General features: G+C 41.7%; 1 protein-coding gene across 5 annotated transcripts in view; it reads left to right on the forward strand.

Annotated features, from left to right (window-relative positions):
• The window catches only part of Ltbp1 (latent transforming growth factor beta binding protein 1), a 373313-nt gene that overhangs the window by 285556 nt on the left and 61891 nt on the right, over positions 1-25866 (forward strand). For all 5 annotated transcript variants that reach the window (XM_041631028.1, XM_041631029.1, XM_041631030.1 and 2 more), the window contains 5 exons: positions 3759-3881; positions 9942-10064; positions 11888-12010; positions 19143-19265; positions 25735-25860. In XM_041631028.1, coding sequence (XP_041486962.1) covers positions 3759-3881; positions 9942-10064; positions 11888-12010; positions 19143-19265; positions 25735-25860 — 618 coding nt within the window. The remainder of the gene's footprint in view (positions 1-3758; positions 3882-9941; positions 10065-11887; positions 12011-19142; positions 19266-25734; positions 25861-25866) is intronic.

Raw genomic sequence — 25866 nt, forward strand, 5'->3', positions numbered from 1 at the left:
ACATCTGTCTCTCATTTCTCCATGCTTGATTTTCTGTCAAATATATTCTCCTATCTTTCCTGTGAAAGATTACACATGGGGAATAGTTGGGGTCACTGCAGCTAGGACACATTTCTGTAAGGGGGTGATTAGCTTCCACATTTTTCTGACTGTATTACTGGAATATGATGCTTTTTTCTTATTTCAAAAAGATGTCATTGCCCAAAGTCTATGTGGGTGACTAAGGAATTAATTGTGGTTGGATGGCTTCAGAGAAATGATTGCTTCATGTTGTTGACAGATCCATCTTCTTGAAAACACAGGAAATAATGCATGTAAATTACCGCTCTGGGACAAATTCAAGCCAGTTCCAAGGAACTGACAGGTGATGTGTAAGAGCGAGAGTAATCCAAGGAGAACATGAATGGGCAGATACAGCCTCCTCGATCCCTCTGCACCTGGTAGTTCATGCCCAACAATGAGGGACTTGAGGCAATGTGGCATGCTCCCAGGATATTTGGAAAGTTCAAAAGAGATTCCTGACTCGCATGATTACACGGCAAAAGTAGTGAGAACTAGCAAGGTGCGGTCACTGGCCATTTGAGAGACATCTTTGCGAAGTTGTAGAGGATGGGAAGTTGCCAGCGGGCTGAGGGAGGTGCATGTCCTCATTTCCCCAGAAAGAGGAAAGAAGGTGGAATTGGGCATTTATCCACCACTGATCTGCATGTTAATCTTGACAAAGAACTGCAGGATGTTTGATTCAAGCAATGGCATGGAAGGTTTTTTTTTTTTTTTTTAAAGGAAGAGGTGTTCTATGAGCCAGCCAGAGTTCAGTAAGAACAAATCATTGCAGGGTTGTCAGAGGCCTTACACAACACATCCTGCTGCCCTGGCATCCCGAGTTTTGGACAAGTCATTTCTCAGTCTCCCAGGACACTGGAGATGATAAGGATCAATTTGGAACTGGTGGTAACATAATATGTTACATAAATCTCTGAGCTGTTACAGCCCGGAACTTTGGAAGCCACTGCCATTTTCTTACTCTGGGAAGTTCAGTTTAACTCAGTGAATGGTAGGCACCAGGTTGGTACACACCCTAACAGCCCGTTGTGGAATGTGGAACCCATTTGTCTGTGATTGCTTCCTTGATTAATTTCCCACCTGAGAGAAGAAACTGAGACTGTTTGAACTCATTATGCATTGGAAGAATTTGGGTAGTATATATATATATTCTATATGATCATATATTTTAGTAAAATGAGCTTTGAATTTGAACTGTAATATGGGAAACCAAAGACAGGATTGCCTGCTTCTATTGGTTAAGGGCAGACGGAGGGTCAGCAGGGTCTATCTTGCTTCCTGTGGTATATTGGTGGGTGACTATACCAAAGATTGGAAATAAGAAGTATAGGGCCTTAAACTTTTGATATCACCAAGGTCCACATGTTTTTGTTCTTGACTAAATTTAAAAATGCTGGAAACTATTGAAATGTGTTACAGCATATGAGCAAAATGATTGCTCAGACTTGCATTTGAGACTTTGTTCTGGGTGTAAGCTAGATAATGGAGTAGAGATGGCGAGACTGTGGAACTTAATTTTTAAATAATAACGGCAATCCAGGAGGGAAGAAATGGGAGCAATAGGAATGGAACAAAATGAAATGAAATAATGAAGTTGTTATAGCGGAGAGGCGTCCTGAAAGCTCTCAGCGGTCATGGAATGTAGAAATTGGGGTGTGTGTGTAGAAAGGATGACTCTGGGTTCCTGCCATGAGCCCATGAGTGTGTGGTGCTACCATAGGATAATGCAGGAAACACCATAAAGTGAAGCCAGGGTGGAGTCAGTTTTTTCTGTGAAGACTGAGGTACCTATGGGAGAGCCGAGTGGAGTTCAGTAGGCTGACCAGCTGGATGCAGGGATCTGCAATCTAGAGAATTCTGGCCTCAGGATACATTATGGAGTTTACTTTGTTCTCCTTGTATGGTCAAGCATCTCCTCTCTCTCTCTCCCTCCCCCCTCTCTCCCTCCCTCCCTTCCTTCCTCCCTCTTCCCTCCCTCCCTCCCTCCCTCCCTGCCTGCCTCTCTCTCTCTCTCTCTCTCTCTCTCTCTCTCTCTCTCTCTCTCTCTCGTATGTGTGGGAGCTTCCTGTAACTACTTCCCTTCTTTGTAGACATTCCTTGGGTATATTTTGCTGCCTGTTATCCTTCCAGAGTTTAATTTCCATCAAGGTCGTGCACCCATTCAACTCTTAACTGGTTTGTCTACAGAAATGACTGGTTTTGTACAATTTTGTCTATAATAAGTAAAGAAAAGGATAAACACATGAAACTGCCCTAGATATTATATAGCATTCGGCTTCATCATTAATCACGGTGGTAGCTTTAAAAAACGTCAGTGTTGTTGTAAGTGCCCCGTGCATGGCAATCTGCAGTGTCTGCAATTTAAATAAAATACGGCCGTAGGAGCAGGCTTTGCTGGTACACTCTACAGCTCTGTAAATCACTTCTGCTGGAGCGTGAGTAATTAAACAGAGAGTCCATACATTTCTGAACTTGTTAACATTTTTGAAAGCAAACCAGATACTAGACATGACATTCTCTTGCTGCTGTCTGGAATTTTACGTGCCCCGTGTCTAGGCTCGTTCTGTTCCACTATTTACTTTGGCCCCAGCTCTTGGCATCTTCTTTCAAGTTGTTTGCCCTCAGTGTTTACAAAAGTAAGTTCCCACAAGCAAAGAAAGGGTGGGTAATGAGGCAGCCTGGAAGTCCTACTTGCGGTTGTCAGAAACTAAGATTGGTGCGCCATAATTAGGGTTATTTTTTTTTAAAGCACCACTGTACTCTGTGGGCAAGGCCAATGGCTTCTTCCTCAGTGCGCACATGGAATGCACACTCCCAGATGTGCCTCTGCTATATTTTACTCTAACTTTATTTCTGAGTTCTCTCTCAAGAAAAAAAAACTGTCTTTGTAAAATGCAGTGAAAATAAGAGTAACCCAAGCTCTGGGTTGCTAATTGAAGGCAAAGTCTTCGCCGGGCTGCTGACACGCTGCCTTCTGAGGAGAGGCAAAGGCGTTTTCGCTCTCTTGATGATCAGTGAAAAATAGAATAAATGTATTTAAACAGCCTTAGTCATTATGATGCCTTGATTTGGCTGGAGAGACAGCTTGGAAGCTAAGAGCCCACACTACTATTGCAGAGGACCTACGTGCAGCTTCCAGCAACCGTGTTTAGTGGGTCCCAACTGCCTATAACTCCACCTCTGGTGAGGACGGGGGCACTGCCCTTTTCTAGCCTTGACTGGCATATGCACTCATGTACATAGGCCCTCATATAGACACATACACATAGAGTATTTAAAATAAAAAGAAATCTTAAAGAAAGGTATTTTGGTTACATTATAGACTCATGATACTTAGACTAAATTATAGCTGAGGCTTTTCCTCTTGGATTATTGATATTCCAGAGGGACATATTGTCCTAAAATTACTGTCCCCGCTCCCACCCCCATTTACAACAGGCCCTCCAAGCGTTTCTGACTTATTTACGCAGTTCTTTTGGTCCAGTCTTTGTCACACTTAGGAAGTGAGTGAGGCGGAGAACCACGGTCCACTCCAAGCACAGCTGCTGCTTCTCTTCAGGACCACCTTGGAAGTCCAAGAATCTGCCTGTTCTTGTAAAGATCTGCTCTTCCCCGCTCTAATCAAGCTTGATTTGATTCATGCTCTCCTTCCCTCTCTCTTGTTTCTTTCTTTCCATTACACAACATCTTGTAAGATGTGGACGAGTGCCTGCAGCCAAAGGTCTGCACTAACGGTTCCTGCACCAACCTTGAAGGCTCCTACATGTGTTCCTGTCACAAGGGCTATAGCCCCACACCGGACCATCGGCACTGTCAAGGTAAGGCTGTGCTCACACTTCCCGTTGCATTGCATGAGTAGAATTGAGTGGTCAGCCTTAAAAATGAACTGTGTACCTGTGTTGTTGGTCTTTTTTTTTTTTTTATTGATCCTCTTGAAGCATATTTGGCTCCTTCTTGTGGGTGAGTCCAGAATGGATTTTTATAAATGTCACATGACTTGAACACTGTATGTGATATGCATAGTTTTCATCTGCCTGCTTGTCAGTTGTATATTATACACATTCTACATGCCCTTATTAACTCTTCAAACATCATTTTTTAAAGTTACATCATACTCAATGTATCGTTATAGTTTTCCCAACTTCTTATTATTGGCAGATCTCTTTTTAAAATAAACCTTTGCCTCAGCTTTAAAATGATTTATCCGCAAATGTGGAAATATTTGATAATATTTCCTGGATGTTTTTAGTATAAAATAGGAAAATATCCATTTCTAGTTCTTAAATGTGTATTTCTTTTCATTTTAAGAAGTCTAATTTTTGTGTCCTCACTTCTTAACAATTCCTTAAACATTTGCAGTTATTAATATTTCTTATTTTTATTAACAATTTATATTTGTTATTTATACAGTTTTGTTAATATCTCTTTATATTTATCAAGCTTTTTATTTTCAAACAAACACATATGATCTTTGAACATACACTCATTTACATATGTGCCTTTGTACATGCATATTGTAGGTATGTGTGTATGTACATACACACACAAATGATTTGCCTTTGTGGTATATTATAATTGGCCTGTAGTTTCCCTAATTTTGCTCTTAATAATTCTTTTTAAACAAATTGTGTGTGTGTGCATGCACACACATGCACGCACATGTGCGCGCACCCGCACACATACATGTAAAGGCCAGTAAGCTCTTGAGATCGGCCTATCTTCATTTCCCAGTGCTGGAGTTACAAAGCACCCACAGCCATTCCTGCTTTCGTGTGACTGTGGGGATCTGAACTCAGGTCCTCAAGCTTACAGAGTAAGCACTCTTCCACTTAGACATTTCCTCAGCCTCAAATATATTTTTCCTTTACAGCCAGACTGTAGGTTGTTCTGCTTTCCTTCCACTACTTTTATACCCCAAAGCATGTTCTTCCTAAGGCAAAAATGAGGAAATAAATACACGTTTTTTTTCTTTCCTAAATTAATGTCATACTTCAGGTAAAGAAGCTGGAACTTTTAAGTTCCCCTTCCAGTAGGCAAGGAATAAAGAAATGTCCCAGCATTCTGTAGGAGATGAGCCACTCTCTGCTTGCATTGGATCGGGTGCCCTGTTCCTTGCCCACAGTGGAGTACCAGTCACTGCCTGTGAATGACATCAAGTAGATGATATGTCTCCATTTCTCCTCGTCCCCCTCTGCCCACCCATATTCGCACCTTTTCTGTTCACTCCGTAAGAGATGCATCTCCTCGGGCCAAGTTCTACACAGAAACTATCTAGAATTTCCCTCCCATCTCTTCTCAGTTGCACCCCACCATACTTACCAGGGTAACAGTGAACAAAGATCTTGAACCTTATATGTTACTATCAATTCATATTTGGTAGATATGTTTACATTATAATCATTTGCCATCACTTTATCTCTCTGTTTTTTTAAATCTGCTGTTGAGAAAAGCTCTTATAAGTTCTATCTCTATATCATATTTCAAATGTAATTGTCCCTATTGCCTTCCTCAGCTTGTATTCTCTGATGAATTCAAGTTAACATCATGCTATCAGAGTGCCCTGGGCTTATTTAGACCCAAGTGCTTGCTCAAGAGGCACCTACATGTCATACCTACCTTCTTCTCGCTGCTTCTTTCACAGTGCCTCTTCTTGTGAACCACTGTGAGACCTTGCATGAATAACCTCTGACTTTCAGGTTTTATGTCATGCAATTTTAGCAACCTATACTGTGTAAACGAATGAAACTCAAGAGTAGACATGCACTGAGTGCATGGCTTGCACAACTGGCTTGCTTTTGAGAGTTGCCCAAACAGTTGAGCCTTCTGCTCTCTGATAGGGTCCCTAGAGCCTCACTTCATTCACTAAGTGTAGCTATCTTAACCAAACAGTGAAGGTTGGAGTTGTCGCGGTTGTCATGAGAGTGACCCAGGCAACTGATGTACATAATGACCAGAACACTTCATGTCTACATGGCTTTCTCTCACAAATCTCTATCTGCCCAATCTGACCATGATAAAGATACCACAGAAAAGGGGATGGTACAGGATCCTGGCCTCTGCTCCCCAAGACATACAACTGACTTGGAACTAAGACAACTAAACACAAAGTAGAACCCTAGGTTGACTCCAAGAAAGGAAGAGGACTAGGAGAAAATGTGTAAAATTAAAAAAAAATAATCCAGGATTTAGGATTCTCTTTTAAAGGGGGAATAGATGATGCTGTAGACCACATGTTTAATAATGTAAGAAAGTCCTGGGGTCCATTCCCAGAACCTCTTTACAAAGGAAAGGTCTACCAGCTCTTGGCTTTGATACTTACAAGCTACTGTTTTGCATAGGCTGCATTAGTTCACCATGGGCCACTTTCCTTATGTGAAAAAGGGATTAATCATGGTAAGTAGCTGACAGGGTCAATGTGGAGATTGCATGTTTTAATTCCAGGTGGTGGTGGGGGGTGGAGAATGAGTTGATGTGTTTGCAGAAAGTGACATGACAATTTGGGTCATGTTTGTGACGTTAGAGGTAATGAGAAAAGCCTTGTTAAATTCAAGAAGTAAGGTCTGCTGGGAAAGCCTTGAAGAGGTGTTGCTGTCTAAACCTGGTCATAGATACTAGATATAAGGAAGGAAAACTTAGCATGGAGAGGAAACAGCACTGCACAGACAGGAGCTGGGGAAGGGCTGTTGGCTTTGCTCAGCTTTCAACCCTGCCCTCCACTCTGGGTCTCCCCCTTAGAGTCTAGGATAGAAGAAAGGGAAATTCCTATTTTGTGCTTTGGGCACCTGCAATGAGCTAACTGCTCTCATTACTCCTCTACCAAAGCATTTTTCTTTAGTTTTTTTTTCTTTAAAGAACATCTTTCATTATTAGACTCATCCCAAGTCATAAACGTCTTCTTTCTTTGATATCCCAGGAACTCCATCAACTTTACTTTATTGGTGGTCTTTGTCTTCACCTCACTAAATTTCCTGGTGGCAGTTTGGAGACTCTAAGAGGATATCCAGTGCTTCAATGTCTTAACTCATTGCTTCTTACTCTTAACATTATAGCATGTATAACATATAAAGTTATCTTTTATCATGATAACAAATGTTATCATGATAAATGTTATCATGTATATATACATACATATTATTGTATGTCCTAACAATCTATATTTTTTCCTCTGGAAAGGTCTTATCACAGTAAGATGTGTTAAAAGTAAGATATGCCCTAAATGCCTATTTTAATAGAAACTTTCCTTTTGTTTCAATAATTCTGTCCCTCATTGGAAAGAGAAAAAAACATCTCTAAAACTAGGTGCCTCTTTTAAAATGACGGTAGGTCATTTTAAAGACATAGAGAACACTTTGTAATAATGGCATGCCTTGAGGTGCCTGATGTCTGTGTCATTACTTCGAATGAATGGCTTTGGGCAGTCTTCCCAACATAAACGAGTAGTCTAAGTGATGTCTGGCACACCTTGCTGGTACTTGGAATGGAGTGCCTGTCCTCTTGGCAAATGTCTTCTTATGGGAATATCTAGTTTGCCATCATCTATGAGAAAGTCAGAAAGATGCCAAAACACTAAAAATTCTGTTAGATGTGATGTGAGATCCAGCAAGAGCTATTGTTGGTCCCAGTTTGTGCCTTGATGCCTCAAGTGTTTCGTACAAAGTAGAGAAGCATCTGCAACCTTCCTAATGCCGATAGACTGAGGATTCTGGAAAGGCACAAAGTAATTCTGAGCATGGAGTTTGGCTTCATGATTAAATGTCTCTGTGCACAAACACAATTTCTTAATAAATAAAAGGAGCCAGCCACTGACATAATCAGTGAAGTAGATAAAAAGATTTTAATCAACGAGAGCAAGTACAATGGATAACAAAGTAAAATAAGAAACTATTGGACCATAACTTTATTCATAATGTGGAAGTTATTTGGGGAAACTTGAAATAATTTGGCCAGAGGATTAATAATACCTCATTAGAGATTAAGAAACCCAACTTTGATCAGGACACAGACAAATTGTCCATTATACTAGAGGCAGAAGGCTGCACAGTGGATGGGGATTGCTGGTAAACACTTACAGACACATTCTAAAGAAGGCGTTTTTTAGAGGCAAACAACAGTTGTTTGTTGTTCATTGATCATAGAGCGCAGCTTCTTCTTGGCTCCTTTAGTTGTTTTGCGCGTCTGTTTAAGTCAGAGAGAAGGTTAGTGCAGTTTGCATATGTTGCCCTCCCCCATTCTCAGAGGCCTGTGGTGAAGAACAATTGTACCATGCTTTAATAATTATAAATGTTTATACATTGCTAGCTGTCCAGCAGAACGCACTAAGGCTGGGCCAATGCAGGACAGAATTCTCAAATTAGGACAGACCCAAACGGTAGCTGTGTTTACTACTTTCTGCCTTGCTGAGAGAGAAAGGGCTTATGTTGACCCATAGTTTTAGAGTCCAGTCCATCATGATGGGACCGATGGGGCAGTCGTGACAGTAGGTGCTTGAGACAGCTTGCCATACTGCATCCACAGTCAGGAAGCGGGGATGGGGTAGCGAAAGCTGCCACACTACTTCGCTTCTCCTTTCTATAGTTTGACATTAGAGTGTGAGTCTTTCTACCTCAATTAGCCTGACCTCAAAAGTCCTTCCTCCATGTGCTGAGAGATTTGTTGCTGAGGTGATGCTCAAGCACATGAAGTTGACAGACAACATAAATCATTACGGTAGACAGGCAGAGCCATGTGGAAAGCCCGCCCTTGTTTCTACTACGAATGTCCACGTCACAGAGGAAGTGCTGCTTTGCTGCATTCCGGTCACTTCATACCCACGACATTTCCAAGGTCACTAGTGCTTAGTAGTGTTTCTTTAGGATGTTACAGCCTTTCTCCGTCAGCTGCTCTGTCTTTTGCCAAGGCTTGTTTATCTTCCAGATTTTTTATTTTTCAATTGATGTTTGGCTACTATGTAATTTCACGGTGATATTTTCACACACTATTACCACATTTCACTCTTCCCTTCTGTTCCCTTTCCCTACTCCCTTTTCTCTACTTCTCCCCCAGAATGTTGCTCTCAACTGCTTCATGGCACATACAGCTTATTACCTCTTATTACCTTCTCTTCCCCTTCCTTCCCTTCCTTTCGGATCACTTCGATGCTCCCACCTTTACATTTGTGCCCTAAATAAACACCCGTATGTGCATGTACACATACATACATATATCCAGAGAAAGAGAGAGGGAAAACATGTGATATTTGTTTGGAATTTTTTTGATACAAGGTTTCACTATGTGTCTATATAGATGGAACTCATGGCCCTCCTGGCTCAGCCTTTCCAAGAGCTGGGATTACAGGTACGTGCCTGACTCGCTGGCAGCATTTTATTAAGTCCTCAAACACCACGTTCTCACTGAGCCTTTCTTTGTGATCATATGTCACATTAGTGCCGTTTTTCACGGTTCCTGTGTTATTTTGAAAGGTAGGTCAGTTGTACTTAGCACAACTCTTTGACCTCCTAATTCAAATTATAAAGAAAGTGTATGCTTCTGCTGCCTTCTGTAGATGCCAGGATTTGTATTTGTTTGTTCCGGATAGGTTTGTTTCTATCCTTCATACAGTGTGGCGGGCCTGCCGGATCTAGCAGCTGTTACCATGAGCTTTGCGTTCTGCCTTCCATTTTCAACTCTAAACTCTTCTGTTGTCTTGTGCTATATGCGAAGTGTTTCGATGAGATAGTGGGAGCTGCAAGTTGCTTTTGTATTCATTTAACTTACACAAGTCAACATACGAGGTTGATGAAGGTTTAGTACTATTGTTTTGTGACCATTGAAGGGATTGCCACGTTCTTCTCTGGGGGAGCCTCTTTCTAAAAGCCAGTTGTCATCGTGTATGTTAACAGACGTTGATGAATGTCAGCAAGGGAACCTATGCATGAATGGGCAGTGCAAAAACACTGATGGCTCCTTCCGGTGTACCTGTGGACAGGGATATCAGCTGTCAGCAGCTAAAGACCAATGCGAAGGTAGGTGTGTGCCATCAGCAATTGCTGAGACTAGGGTAAGTGACACAGCCTAGGCTATTACAGTCTCTGAATCCCAGGTACTTTTACAAAAATCAGACAAGTCAATAAAATCGAAAAATATGACATTGGCGACTGGTGGCTAAGTATCATATTAAGAAGATGAATTACTGCTGTCTTTGTAACTCTTTACTACATCAAGTAACTTCCATTTAAGCATTTAAATTAATGTTATGGTTTTATGTACTGTGATTCCACAATTAGAAGGTCATTATATTGGCCTGCTATTATGCTATAGAATGCTAATAATTTCAGTGTATATTTAGTTTTCAATTTTCTTTTGGCCAATTTTGGTACACTGAAATAGTTTGTGCCTTATTCTCAGAGGTGAAGATTGTTTCATAAGCAAAACCATTTACTGACAGCATCCTAAAAGCAAGTGTATGTGATGGTGATCACAGAAGCATCTGCCATTGCTAGTGTCCCCTTCCCCAGGCATCCCTTCCTAGAAATCGAATGCCTAACTAACCTGAGAAATGCATAAGCACATTTATGTACACAGATAAGCAACTTGTTCTAGAACCCCTCTTAATATGTGTGCCTTTATAATCCCTAACCCCATTTACCTACAGTGGAGTGGATACAAGATCTGCACATGATGGCATCAGGCTCCCACATTCAGAGTCCTCTGACAAAGCCTGTCAGGGTCCATTCAGTGATGAATAGGATATAGCCAGAGTCACCTATCTGCAAACTGTAGGGAGAACCCACTTTAGTTGCCAAATGCTTTGACAGTCTAACCAAAGATATGACTACCACAGTGTGGGAGAAAAAAATGACCCAAATTCCTTGTGGGAGCTGATACATGTGCTGCACCTTATAGAAACCTTGGCAGAAAAAGAGAAATGGTTTCTAATGTTAAAAAAATAAATCCTTCCACAAGTAGGGTGAACCGAGTGCCGACCCCACAGTAAGGCGTTATCTGAGGCATCCTAAAGAATGTGATAAATATAACTTCTGCCCCTAGAAGTCTGTTACTACAGTGTAACCATGAGGGTGAAGTATTTGGATTCATGCAGGGCGCTTGTGTCATCATGTGCATCGTGTGTGGATGCAGCACATAACAGGTGAATGCCTGAGCTCAGGGTCATGTGACTGAAGCAAATGATACTCAAGTTGGGGATGTGTGTTTCCAGGTGGAGCAAGTGAGTGGCAATACGGAGTATCCAATGAGATGAGGGGGAGGGGAAGATTTGGCCAGAATGGTCCTGTGTTTAGACGGAGAGAGAATGCATGACAATGGATGGATGGATGGATGGATGGATGGATGAAGCCCAGTTGCTCAGCGCCCACTAGGTAACTTAGAAAGGACAAAGAAAGATACACATGCTGCACTATTTAAAGACAAAGTTGGCCACTCTTTTCTGCAATGTTTAATAAGTGAATATGCAGAGTAGTTTTAAATGAAATTTGATTTATACTAATTAATAGTAGGCCAAGTTCGTCCTGTGTGATTTGAGGACCTTTGTTTTAGGCTTTTTTAAGCCTGTGTGCTTTTCACAAGTGTTAAAATTAAATGTATCAAAATGGGGTTCATAAATGACAGCAAATTATTTGCTACCCATATTTACATAGTGAAACTCATGTATACAGATGATTTACATTTTTAAGTTTGTTAGAATTCTTCCTATTGTAGAGTTACCCTTTTCTTCAGCTTAGCATACATCACTTAATGAAAGATCTTACTTGATTATAAACCAGAAATTGCTGTATCTTCTCTGATACAAATGATTGACTCTAGTCTCTCTGTACTATTTTGCTCACAGATATTGACGAATGCCAACACCATCACCTCTGCTCTCATGGGCAGTGCAGGAACACAGAGGGCTCCTTCCAGTGTGTGTGCAACCAGGGTTACAGAGCGTCTGCACTGGGAGACCACTGTGAAGGTGAGCACCTGGCCTTGACTCAGGACCAGAACATGTTATAATCCGAGGCAATGTGGAGTCTTCCTACCTGCCTTGTAGGAGCTCAACCTTTGCCTTCGGAATGGAGGGTTAGCTCCCTGAAAAGGGTTTCCTTCCACTGTCGCGTGAAGAGACAAAAGAGGGGAGACTGCCAATTTTCTGTGTACCAGTGATGGATGGCTTAAATTTTCTGTGTACTATTGATGGATGGCTTACACTGGGTGCATGGTTCTGAACTACACCCTTTGTACAAAACTATCTTCCAAATGGCCCAAACAACTAATGCAGCTTAATTTTCCACACCAGCTGAGGGCTTTAAAGAGCTGAGTCTTTCTGTATAGAACACTTCTACAAGGTAGCACACACGTCCAGCACTGGGCAGTTGGCTGTGGCTTAGAGACTGTATGAGGTATTCCGGGCGCCTGGCCAGCTCGTACGCAAGAGTATTTTCTCCTGACATGTTCCTTAGCTCGCTCTCACCATCACCTCATCCCTCATGAACAGTCTGTGTATTCAGGGCCCATCCAAGGAACGTTATTTCCAGCTTCCCTACCTGTTTGGTGCATGTGTAAGCTGTCAGTTGTGAAATCACTCCTGAACGTCTGGACACGTGAGGGGTGATGTTAATTTTCTCTTGGCTGCAATCAAAATAGCAGACAAGAGGAAATCTGAGGGTGGAAGGATTTATTTTGGTTCATAGTTTGAATGTAAAGTCCGCCATGATGGGGAAGCCGTAGCAGCCAGAGCTGTTTGAGGCTGAAGCAGCAGGAGAGGAAAACTGATTGCTCAGATGCTTGCGGATCAATAGGCAGAGACAGAGCAGGAGCAGAGTTGGACTCATCCCCTAGTGGCTGTTTACTCTGGTTCTCTAAAGGCTCCTTAAAGTCCCACAGCCTCCAAAAATACCACCCCCTGCTAGAGAATGCGTGTTCAAACCTAAGAGCCTAAGTGGGGGATTACAAAGACAAACCATCACAGGGCCCCTGCTCTGCCGCTGTCTTAGTGTTCTGTTGCTGTGAAGAGGCCCCATGAACAGCTCTTACAAGAGAAAGCATTTAACTGGGATGTGTTTACAGTTTCAGATATTTAGTCCACTGTCATTATGGTGAGTTGTACAGTGTCTAACAGGCAGATATGATGCTGGAGAAACAACACCGAGAGTTCTACATCTGGTTCCACATGCAGCAAGAAGAGAAACCCTGGGACTGGTTTGGGCCTTTAAAACCCCAGAGTCTATTCTGAGTGACATAGCTACTCCAACAAGGCCACGCCTCCTAATCTCTCTCAAGTATTGCCACTCCCTGATGACCAAGCATTCAACTATATGAGCCTATGGGGACCGTTCTTATTTAAACCACCACAACCATTTTCAAGAATCACCTCCTGGCAGAGCATTTAATGGTTCGACATTCTTTTCACTCCTAGCTCCATTAGCTGGGGAAGAGCCATTGTGAATTACAGCATGCTGCATTTTTATAAGACAGCTTGGCACAAGTATTCCCAAAGAGGCTGAATACCTGTCTCTGCTGCTTCTAGGAGCAGAAAATAACTCGGTCCTCTTAAGGTACAATTTGAGTCTAATTTCAAAGGCTTTAAAAATGTGTATTGTCTGTGTACCAGTTAAGTCAGCTTCTAGGGTTTTACCCCAGGATAGTAATATTTCTCAAGGTTAATAACCTGGACAAAATGCTATCACTAGTATTTCTACTCAAAAATAGACAAGTATTCAGACAAGTTCTGAAACGAATGATACCCGAAAATTGTATTTGGGTAACTCCAATAAATAGGTTAAAGGTTCGACATGATGACATCATTGGAAGAAGGGACAGTCGTGATGGAGGGAGCTCTGTGCTATGAAGGGCCTGCTATGGAAGATGCTCTTAGGAAGTCAGTCAGTAGCAAGGCCAATACGAACATGTGGGAACCCTAAACCAACCATCATTGACTCGTCAACCATCATCATTGATGATGGCCACCATTATTGGCCATGCCAAGAGGTCATCAGATATATATATGGTTGTTTTGTCTGTGTATATGTCTGTGCACTATGTGTGTGCAATGCTGATGGAAGCCAGAAGAGGGTGTCTGATCTCCTGGGACTGGAGTTACAGACTGTTATGGGAATAGAACTCAGGTCCTCTGGAAGAGCAGTCAGTGTTCTTAACCACTGATCCATCTCTCCAGCCCCAACCATGCCTGAAATTTTGACAGTAATCACCAGAGAGTATATTCTTTTGGGGACAGGATTATTTTGTTGTTGTTGTTATTGTTTTTGTTTTTTTGAGACAGGTTTTCTCTGTGTAACCCTGCCTATTATGGAATGCACTTTGTAGTCCAGGATGGCCTCAAACTCATAGAGATCCACTGTCTCTGCCTCCCAAGTGCTGGGATTAAAGTTGTGCACCACCACTGCCCTGCAGAGAGTATATTCTTTTATTCTGGCTTTTCAAAAGAAATGTAGGTATGTCATCAGAAGGCTCTAAAATGTTTTTATTCTAAAAACATTCATTGCATGACAAGCCAAACAAAAACCTTTAGCCAACTTATTCTTTATTATTAATATATATGTTTATAAGATATAATTATGTTCCCCATGAAAATTTCCTTTGGATGTGTAATGAAGCTCATTTCTCTTAAAGTCAGGATTAATTTCCCCAGTGTTGGGTTATAAATAGGACTGGAGTCCATCCAGCTAACTCAGAACTCCCTTTGAAACCACATTAGCACTTAGCCTGCTAATTCCCACCTAGTCCTGTTTCCAGCCCTCACCAGTGGAATGTATTTTGCCATAATTAACTGTCTATGAATGTTCACATACCTCTCACAGCTGTGGGAGGAAGAACCATCCTTCTTGTTAGACTTTATATTTACATGTGCAATTTTTTCCCAATTTCAGTGGAGATCTGGCCTTCATGCACTATTTTCCCGCAGACCCACCGGCCTCTGCTGAGAGGCAGAAACTAAGTGTCAGCATGATGCTGGTGACCTCCTTGTCCCATTTCTTAGAGATCTCAGGTCCTTCGGCATACAAAAGGCTCTGCCTCCCACCTGCGAGGCTCTAACTTAATCTCAAACCTACCGGATCCTGTCCCCCAATTTCCCTAAAGTTGTTCTCTGTAGAGCTCCTTTTGGAGTCTCAGAAAATGACTTGGTACCTATCATTCTGAGACCCTTATCTCTTTGTGGTTGAAACATCAAAAATGCAAACAAACAAAAGACAGTGAGAAGTCATTTTTTCTTTTCAGGTCAGAATCATTCACTTATTTATTTGCTTATCAATTTCATATAGTACTGAATTTGTAGGAGCCTGTATTGGAGGTACAGGCCACATATAAAAGCTGGGAATATATATTTCCTGCCCTTCTGGAATTCCCTTCATTCCAGTACGGAAGTTAACAATAGGTGTGATAAGTCAGTAAAAGGCATAGCTTGTTAAATGGCGATAACCTGTAAAATGGGATCCGTGTGGGGTTCCGTGTGGGGGACCATTTTAAATACGGGAAATAGTGGTTTCCTTAAGTCACTGACTTGTGAAGATTGATGAGAAGAGCATTGCATTCAAAGTAATAGCAAGTGTTGAAGCCTCAAAGGAGCAGACTCTGTGGAGATTAGGATTTCCACATGCCATGTTCTGTTTTTCTTCCCAGAGTGACTGTTCAAGTATGAATAGCAAATCAGTCCAATGCTGGGTATCTAGAATCGAGGGGTGAGGCCTGGGCTGTGAGCCATCAGCACACATGTTTAAAGCCATGAGGTTGAGTGGGATCACTCAGGAGGAAGTGCTGCTGGAAGAGAGAAGAGCTCCTAGACCTTCCACCATGTAGAAATGAATGAACTGGTAGGGACAAGCAGAGGACCCGAGGAAGTGATGTGTGATGGGGAGAACTGGACCCCAAGCAAAGAAAAAGCTTCAAGGGGAGGAGAGAATTACAGACTGTGTGCCAAACATGACCACCAGGCAAAGAAGACCAAAATGGACCATGCTATTTAATAATGCAGAGGGGATGGGGAAAGTGACAAGATTCCACTGTCACTTTCTGGGAAACACATTCTTTAATTCCTAGGAAGACTGTTCACACCACCCCGTGGGAGACAATCCCACATAAAGCACTTTTGATGCTCAAGCAGTTCTTTCATTGTCTTCGAGGGAGACAGGATCTCACTGTTAGCCCAAGCTGGCATCGAGCTCACTCTGCAACACAAGCATCCCTCAAATTTGTCATGTTCCTGCCTTAGCTTCCAGATGGGCTGTCATGAGTGCGCCACCGTGCATAGTTCTCACTCTGATTTGGTTTTTGCAAGGTTGTTGCCGAGATCGCAAACAATAATAAAAATACATATTAAAGTTGATTATATCTTAAGTAAGAGTTTTTACATCTATACATTACTATATAAGCACTTAAAACAATGCTATTTTCTCTCAAATTTTGAGATATGAATGAAAATAAGATCATTAAATATTCCTGCTTACAGACTTCTTTGTCCTGATGCAGATTGCCAGGTCACGTGGTATTTCTTGCTGAATTTTGCATTTTCTAGATTTGACTCATTTTCAAGTTGAGATTTTCTTTTCTTTAATTTAATGCTAATGATCAAAGAAGTTTCATCTCACTTTGGTACCTTCTTTTCTAAGGAGCAAAGAAAGGAAATCAGCTCACCCACTAGCACAGCTGTGGAGTTAGCCAAATACATATAGAAAAATGGAATGTCTCTTCCAGGAGGAAACTAGAGTGTGGAACGATACCGCCATTTTAGGAAGCAATTTCTGAAAACATTCAACATCTCCTCTAGGACTCAGCTATTGTAAATCCCGGTAGTTTACCCAAAGACTACGAAAGCACGTGTTTACATGAAGACATGCATGTTTGTTTGAAATAGACAAAATGGCAGTAGTCCAAGTATTCATTAAAAACTGAAGGGGCAAACAGACTTGTATTTATATAATGAAATACTACTTGGCAAAGAAGAGTAAGCTTTTGATACAATCAGCATTTTGGATGAGTGTCAGAAACACTAAGAACTGAGCATGCCAAAGACACAAAAGGGATCCTGCTTGGGGGTTGGTGGGCTGGGGGGAAATGCCAGTACCTGCACCGTGGCAGTGGTTGTACAGTGTGTATGTCAATGTTCTGGTGCATTGAGCTGGACTCTCAAAATAGCTGTATTTATTGTAAGTTATACTTCAAGGAGATAGATGATAGGAAAAGGCATTTTTAAAAAAGCAACAATGCAGTTGCATTGAAATGGCACGTCACATACTTTTGTGTTTTATAGTAGCCATGCTTGGAACATTGCCATTGTGGGTGAACACACACCCATCATAACTTTATCTTGACGGGGTGAGACAATCAGCCTCCCTTCTCCCTTCTGTATAGCAGCCCCTTAGTTAGTTCATTTGGCTCAATGAGGAAACTTTACTGCAGTGTCCTCATCCTTGAACGAAACAGCGGGGACTATGGGGGAGACAGCATCACTTCCTATATTCACACCCTCCTTGAAATTCTCCTTTGCGTCAGCAGCCATCAGAATTACTTGCAAGAAATGCCGTGAGAGCCAACTTCCAAGGAGACAAAGGAAGGATTGTTCCTCGGTTTTCTTGAACACTAATTATATAAGCCCTGCGCAGACACACCAGAGGAAGGGCTAGGGGGTGTGTTAGGAGTAATGATCTCTGGCTAGGAGATGCTGTGGCAATAAACAGTCCCAGCAATATCTGCCTGATGTGAGCCTCTGCATCATGGGGACTGTCTCACATCATCATGGTCAGAACTTGGGGTTGGTTGGCTGTGGAACACTTGTAGTTGGACATATGCTTTATATGTAGTTGCTAAAAATCTAGGCAGTCTGTTTAGGGGGATCGCTAGTGCTTAATGAGGATTCTGCTCCAGTTGCTTCCATGAGCAAAGATTCCCCCATTCACATCTACTGCCAAGACATTAAGCCAGTTCTTTCTGTTAGGGAGACCTTTGTTGATCTTTGTATCTTTTCTCTAAATTCATAGTGCCTCTAAATTTAGCAACATTCTTTTATCAGGTAATTGTATTTTGGTAATGATTCTTATGTTAATTTGGGGGATCTATAACACAGTTTAATGACTTACATGTTTTTTTTTATTAATATGATGGCAATTGGAGTTCTGGTTTTAATAGCATTTCTCTTTGGTGGGGGACTCTTGCCAAACACTTTCAAACCGGATCTTATACATAGATCAAGGAGCTTAAGGGTGCTTAAGATAAACTTAGCAACATGTGCTTTTTTTGAAAAAAATGTATTCTCTATTATCATGAAGAATGCAAACATGTCAATTATTGTTTAATAAAAAATTGTGACTCTTCCTCCCCCAATTAATTGTATTTGATGTTTAGAACTTCCATGCATTACTCAGGAGTCTGAAGCATGAAGACTGTGAACTCCAGGCCAATCCAGGCTATATAGTTAGACACCGTGTCAAACATATAATTTCTTTTCTTTTTTTTTTATTTTTATTTTTTATTTTTGAGACAGTGTTTCTCCGTAGCTTTTTTTTTGGTTCCTGTCCTGGAACTAGCTCTTCTAGACCAGGCTGGCCTTGAACTCACAGAGATTCGCCTGCCTCTGCCTCCCGAGTGCCGAGTGCTGGGATTAAAGGCGTGCGCCACCACCACCTGGCCAAACATATAATTTCTGTGTTTATTCAAAGCTAAAATATTTCTAGATGGCATTTGCATTCAGGCGGCTGAGGCAGGAAGATCAACAGTTTCAGAATGGGCAACATAACAAATTAGACCCTCATTAAAATAACAAAATGACTTAAGATAATAATTATTCCAAAATGTTTCATTAAAAATAAACCCTGCCATCCATTTGAAATCGTGTACTGAAAACACAATGCATGTTCATCATGTTTATGTGATTTTGTATGTGTGTCCAGTGCCTACCATTTCTTTCTCTCTTCCAAGAGACCTTATTCATGATTTAGTTAAAATAAGGAAGAGCAGGAATCCATATTTTTCCAAGTGCTTATCAACATTTATTCTCCCAAACAACATACTTGACACAGGATGCTGCTAAGGCATAACATGTATAATCTTCCTTATGTTGTTTGCTTAGTCCTAACTTCCACACTGGCTTGCAGATATCAACGAATGCCTAGAAGACAGTAGTGTCTGTCAAGGAGGAGACTGCATCAATACTGCGGGGTCCTATGACTGCACATGTCCAGATGGATTCCAGCTGAATGGCAACAAAGGATGTCAAGGTATGACTCTCTTTCCTTTTCAGTGCGTACATACTTCTCCAGTTCTGCGGTGCTTCCTGACCATAGGCTTGATTTATTCGTCATGACTGATGGCATTTTGCATGATGAAAGTGTGTTTCTGAGGTCTACATCAAGCATGGGGTTGTCTTGCTTTGGACCACACTGTATTCGACAAAGCTTGCATGTGTCATAAACCACGTTCTCACTCCGTAAGATTCTGATGTCGCTTGTGCTTTGCTTTCCCTTGGGGCTGCTTGATTAATAAAACATTGTTTAGTTTGTTTGTGGCTATCAGGAATGTATTTCATTTTGCCTCAGAGATAATATTTGTCTCTTTATGATGCCTATTTTAATTCAGTACCAACGATTTCTTTCTCTCTTCCAAAAAGGAAAAAAAAAAGCCTCATTGATGATTGGGTTAAGATAAGGAAAATAAGATAAGAAATTCATATTTTTCAAAGTGCTTCTCAATGTTTCTTCTCCCAAACAACAATCCTGTTGGCCCAGGATGCAAATAAGGGCACAGTAATACAACAGAAGTACGAATGAATATGTCCATCACAGTAACTTAAAGCGAGCACTCCCTGCTGGTGCCACTTTCAGTGTTTACAGCAGGTGTACAAGGTAGCTTTCCTTAGAGACTGCTTGTGTGTGAATTCCTGAGACTCAGAGAAGCTAATGAGCATGTTCCCTCCTCACTAGTAAGGAGCTGAGATTTGAACCTGTAATCAAAGGAGACAGTGATGTTAAATGATTTTTCTACAGGAAAACATAATTGACCTTTTTCTTTGAGTTTGTGGTAGCTTCTGTGTCCAACATTTTATGGCTGGACTTATGGCTGCCACTTATCAGTCTTAAGTGCATGGTACTGGTGACATTCCTTCGCGGTACAGCACTTGCCTAGTATGGGAGATGCCTTGAGATCAGTGCCTTGGGGGAGGGAAAAAATGAGTGAATGAATGAATGAATGAATGAATGCATTTATGCATGCATGAAAAAAATGGTGAATGACTAACAGGTTTATGCCTATTTTTCCCACTGAAAATGTGTACTTATATTTATGTATGTTTATTTCTGGTACATGAGTAAGTGTTTTATGGTCCTCTGCCATTATAGAATTGTGCATAATATTCAAAATACTAATCAATAAGATGACATATATGAATATTTTTATTGTTATTATTACTGTTGATTGTCACAAATGATCTTTCCCCTGGTATGTTCCAGATAGCCCATGTCCTTGGCAAAGAGGGTGTAATATAATGCATTATTTGTATGTCACAAGCCATTTCCCCCGTGTGTCACTGAGTTGTGAAAGCTGTGGACCTTTTCCTCAAGGTCTTTTAGAATCCATTCCCTCATTGGTCTGTCCCAAATCTTAAATATCCTCCATGTATTTCATTTGATATTAGGTGTTTCTTTACTTTTATAATGCAATAAGTGAAGCTGGGTTTTTAAGTTTTCCAGTGTAGAAATTAAATGTGCTCAGACTTGATGCTGTAGAGAAGGAACATTTGAATTTTATGTTTCTGTCAAAATATTTCCATTTTAGTACTTTAAACAAAATTAATCTTGATTTATATAAAAATGCCAGGAGATTGAAAAAAAACTCAAAAACCTAAGAAATTTGAATCCTGATCTTTATTATAGGATTTTTGGCTGAAAAGTGATATTTTCTTTTCTAATTTCTCTTGGTTAAATAGAGGTGAAACCTGGTCTCAGTATAAATGGCCCAAGAACTCATACTGAACATTGTCTCATTTAACTTCTAGCGTCAGATCCCCCAGAACCCACTCAGTCATCTGACGCATTAATTTCACCGTGTTCTCTCAATACATAAAGTTCCTGTCTATGGATTGAGATCAAAGATGTGACTTCTCCAAAACCATGGTGGTTAATGACTGTCAGTCGCTCGAAAATCGCCTTTATTCTGGGTCACATTCTTTTCTCGGGATAAATGGATGTGTCAACTCGAAAAATTTGAGTTCAGATAGGTGATAAGCATTTCTTGTGTGTGTGTGTGTGTGTGTGTGTGTGTGTGTGTGCGCGTGTGCGCGTGCACATGTGTTTGTGTGTGTATACGTGCCCACACATGGAGGTCAGAAGACAACTTGCAGAAGTCAGTTCTCTTCATCCTCCACGTGAGACCCAGGGATCCAGCTCAAGTCATCAGGTTTGGCAGGAAGTGCCTTCTCCCTGGCATTTCTGAAGCAGGTCCTATGTGCAGTTTAAGGAATATGTAAGAATCTGTGTCATTGCTCATTTCCTCCTAGTAGGCAGTTTGCACAAGTACGCAAACTCACCTCTCTGGAGTGATCTCTTCTGCTGTCGCTGGAGGCGGCTTTGCAATCATTTACTCCGCCCACTCTTCTCTAATCCCATGATCATGTCAGTGCTCTGTTGAGAGGTACGGGTTTCAGAGTCCGTCCTGACGCGGAAAGTGTAATGGATGGTAATGTTACTACCCAGGGACCATTGTTGAGAAACTATGCGAGAGGCATAAACTTTGGCAGCCTTGCCGAGTGTGCTGAAGTAAAGACATCTTCAGTCACAAGTGTGCTTAAGATTTCTCTTTGTCCCCCCCATACTAATGGTGATGTGCAGATGGTATGGAAATTCCATGTTAATAGTCTCTTCAGGAATGTGGCAGGGTACACTAGAGATTCAGAACACACTTCAGTTTCACGTTTTGGCTTGTGCATGCCAAACTGAATTTCTATGGCATTCCGGACCCGTGAAAGAAATCCAACTTAAATATAGTCTGGCTTTCGGCTCAGAGTTACTAGCGGCATAGCTCAGAAATGAATGCTTCAATAAGTACAATCCAAATTGAACGCACATGTTTCTCTAGGTTCAGATCCTCGTGTTGTTCCTTTTCAGCAGTTTCCTGGAAGAAAGTCTGGGAATGCGCCCGCAGTTCCTGTCGTCAAACTTTTTAGACAGTTCCTTGCTAGCCGATGACTTCTTTGAAAAGAAAAAAACCTTTATGTATGGTGTTTACCACATAAAACTTCAAAGTCTTGGTAGCTTTTAAAGGGCTTCATGGAGCCACAGGGTAACAGCAGAAAGTCTTAGGGACCCTGAAGAGCGTGGCAGATGAGCTTGCGTTCGATATTAACTCTCGGGCCGGCGGAGCTCCTTGACCACATGGAGGTGATACTAGGTGCCGGGTTGGAGGGGAAGAAGGGAACTGAAGTCCAAAAGGAGGTTAGGGTTCATGTTGCCCATGTAATGGATTATTGGCAGGTGGGGAAGAGACAGAAGAAGCAAAGGCTTTATAAAAAACAAGACTGTGAAATCATACTGAGAAACAGGCAGGTAGAAGATGAGCTGCGTGTCCTTGACAGATACGAAAATGATAGGAGGGAAATACAACTGATTTCTACTGACTTCCTTTTCATTTTATGTTGGCTTCTAAAGGTAGCATACAAAGTGTTGGGTTTCATCGTAGAGTTTTTGTATATACTTTGTGCTTGTCGGTCCCTACTTTCCTCCCTAGCCTCCTCGGCCCCCTCTTTCCTGCTCCCCCACCCCCAGTTATGTCTCTTCTGCTTTCATGTCACATGCCTTCAATTAGGCTTGTTTTCCTGCCCCTCCTCCTGTAAGATCTTTACCCCTCCCATGGCCCCTTTCTAGTTTCATGGCTGACACCCCCCACACGTACATGTGTACATATGCACACAAGTGCAGGTCTAGAGTTCCCATATGAGGAAAAACATGCTGTGTTTGTCTTTCCGAGTCTGACTTATTTCTCTGAACATAACGATTTCCAGTTCCATCCATTTCCCTGCAAATTCCATGATTTCATTTTTCTCTATGGCTGAATAAATTCCTATTGTGTTTATATATACCGTATTTTTTAGCCATTCATCTATTGATGGATGTCAAGGCTGTTCCATTTCCTAGCCATTGTGAACAGTGTGCCAATAAATCCGAATAGGATATGCAGGTATCTCTGTGGCGTATTGACCTGAGTCCGTTGGGTAGATAGATACCCAGGAGAGGTATAGCTGTGTCACATGATACTTCTGTTTTTAAATATTTTAGAAATCTCCAGATTGGTTTCCATAGTGACTGCATCAGCTTACAGTTCCATGCGCAGTGAATAAAGGTTCCTCAGCAGTGTTCATTGTCCTTTGTTTTCTTGATGCAGCCTGCCTGACACAGTGAGATGGGACCTCAAGACAATCTAATTGGCACTTTCCCCATAGACAGAAGTGTGGAATCCTTTTCCAAATACTTGTTGTCTGTTTGTGTTCCCTCTTTGAGAACTGACTATTCAGTTAGCCCACTTACTGATTGGAAGATTTGTTTGTTTCATGTTTAATTTTTGAAGCTCTTTACATATTCTAGGTATGAAGTCCCTGCGTAAACTATAGCTGAATAAATTTTCCTCCCATTCTGCACATGTCTCTATTCTGCTGGCTGTTGCTCTGGATAGTCTGTTGTTTCCTTTATTTGTTTCAGCAGTGGGTAAGCCAAGTAATCTAAGTTGTGTGGCTATGGAGAGATGGAGAACTCAAGGCGATAAGTCAGTGGTTCTTAGACATTGTCTTACAACTGTGATTAACAGTCCTGTGATTAGTAGGACGGATCGAAGAGCCTCCAGAAGCCCTGTAAGCACACAAAGTGGCACCTTTGTCAGGGAAAGAGTGGGGTTGTAGCTCAGCATGCTCTAGCATCAACCAGGGAGAGCTCAGGTCTGGACTTTGTTAAAACCACACATACGTGCTGCTTATTTTACGGTGAGCTTCATATTTGTCAGGGGTCCTTCCTATTCATCCACTTTTAAAGAGCATTTAGAAACGACTTGAACTGAAATACAGATGAAATACTGAGGACCTCTTTAGTAAACTAAGGAATTTCAAGAATTTAGAAAGTAGCCTGCCTGGATAGTGCTGAGGACATGTGATTAGTTTTTTTTTTCTCCAGACATTGATTACCTAAACCCAAACCAATCACTGCTCCATTAGTAGAGCAATAAACGGGAAGAAATGTTATGGTGGATACTTACGGCATTGTTGATATACAGTGCGAAGGCAAAGGAACTCATGGTTCACACGTCCTGAGCTTCTCAAGCAGGACAGAGTCATGAGCGACACAGATAAGTGAGCTAGTCAGGACAACGCAGGGCATGAGCCCCTGCATGTGGCAGTATGGCTGAGGCTAGGGAAGCTGCCTCTGGCTTCCCTGTGCTTTTCTCATCGAAGGCACTGTTAGCCAACACGATTAGAAATGGTTTGAAGGAACATTCTGCTTTCTAACTCCACATGTTATCAGTACTTAGAGTGCTTCTGTCGCTCTGGCCTGGGAAGCAAACGTAGCTTAAGGACAAACAGAACCTAAATTGCTCACCCTTTGCCCATGGCATCAGCTACAAACCATAAATAGCAGCCCCTTCAGGACTTCTAGGTGTATGATAAGCATTACACTAAACCCTTCACCCCCTCGAATCTCATCCTCCCAAAGTCATGTGAATCATAACTTCTCTGGCCTTCTTTTCCCCTTATTTGTTTCCATTACTCATTTTCAGGGAAGTAGAGGTTGGAATTTATTTCTAATATATCCAGCAGATATTTATGGAGTGGCATTTATGAGCTTAAGTACTATACACAAGGCGTGCCTGGCCTTGAGGAAGTTCGCATCCTGGGAAAGAGAGAAGCAGGTGTGATAGTGTGTGTGTGTGTGTGTGCTAGAGAGAGAGAGAGAGAGAGAGAGAGAGAGAGAGAGAGAGGAAGAGAGAGGAAGATAGAGAAAGGGAGAGGGGGAAGGGAGGAGAGAGGAAGAGGGAGGGAGGGAGAAAGAGATTGATAGAGAGGGAGAGAAAAGGGAGAGGGAGAAAGGGAGAGAGAAGGAGGGAGGGAGAGAGGAAGGAAGGAAGGAAGGAAGGAAGGAAAGAGGAAGAGACAGCATTCTCATTGATAACTGTTTCTCAGGTTGCTTATTAATATTCCCCAAGGCTCTGCTATGTCTCAAGCAGGCTGATTCTGGATTAAACATTGGAGATGGCTATTTGTATAGGCTGCCATGGTTGAATAGCTACTGCCCATGGGGGTCATGCTAGTCCTCTGCCCCTTCTGACAGTTGGACTTGTCTTGTGGTCTCTAATTGGTCAGGTGCTATGGTTTGGCCCCAAAAGAAAAGGTTTTCAGATTTTATCTTTGCAGCCCCCAGCAGCACCTCTCTAGCTATTTTGAGAGGGGAGTAGACAGCACACTACTCAGGGGTTTGGGGTCAAGTATTAATAGTTATATGTTTATATGGCAGGGTTTTTTTTTTCCACACATCTGCTTTTGCTAATTCTTTCTCCATATTTTGCCATCAGCATTTGAGACTACATCTCCTGTCTCTTTGCCCCAAATGTAAATAAATAAATAATAAATAATAGGTTTTCCCTACTGTGTGACTGGTATTAGAGGAAAACAAAATAGATCTCTTTTCAAATATTTGTAACTCTTTTCCATTGCAGACATTAATGAATGCGCACAGCCGGGGCTCTGCGGTCCTTATGGGGAGTGTTTAAACACACAGGGCTCTTTCCACTGTGCCTGCGAACAAGGGTTCTCCATCTCTGCAGATGGCCGCACGTGCCAAGGTAAGA

This window comes from Microtus oregoni, unplaced genomic scaffold (genome assembly GCF_018167655.1).
Source record: "Microtus oregoni isolate MIOR12 unplaced genomic scaffold, Mior012 000036F_ref0000092, whole genome shotgun sequence".
NCBI lineage: Eukaryota > Metazoa > Chordata > Mammalia > Rodentia > Cricetidae > Microtus > Microtus oregoni.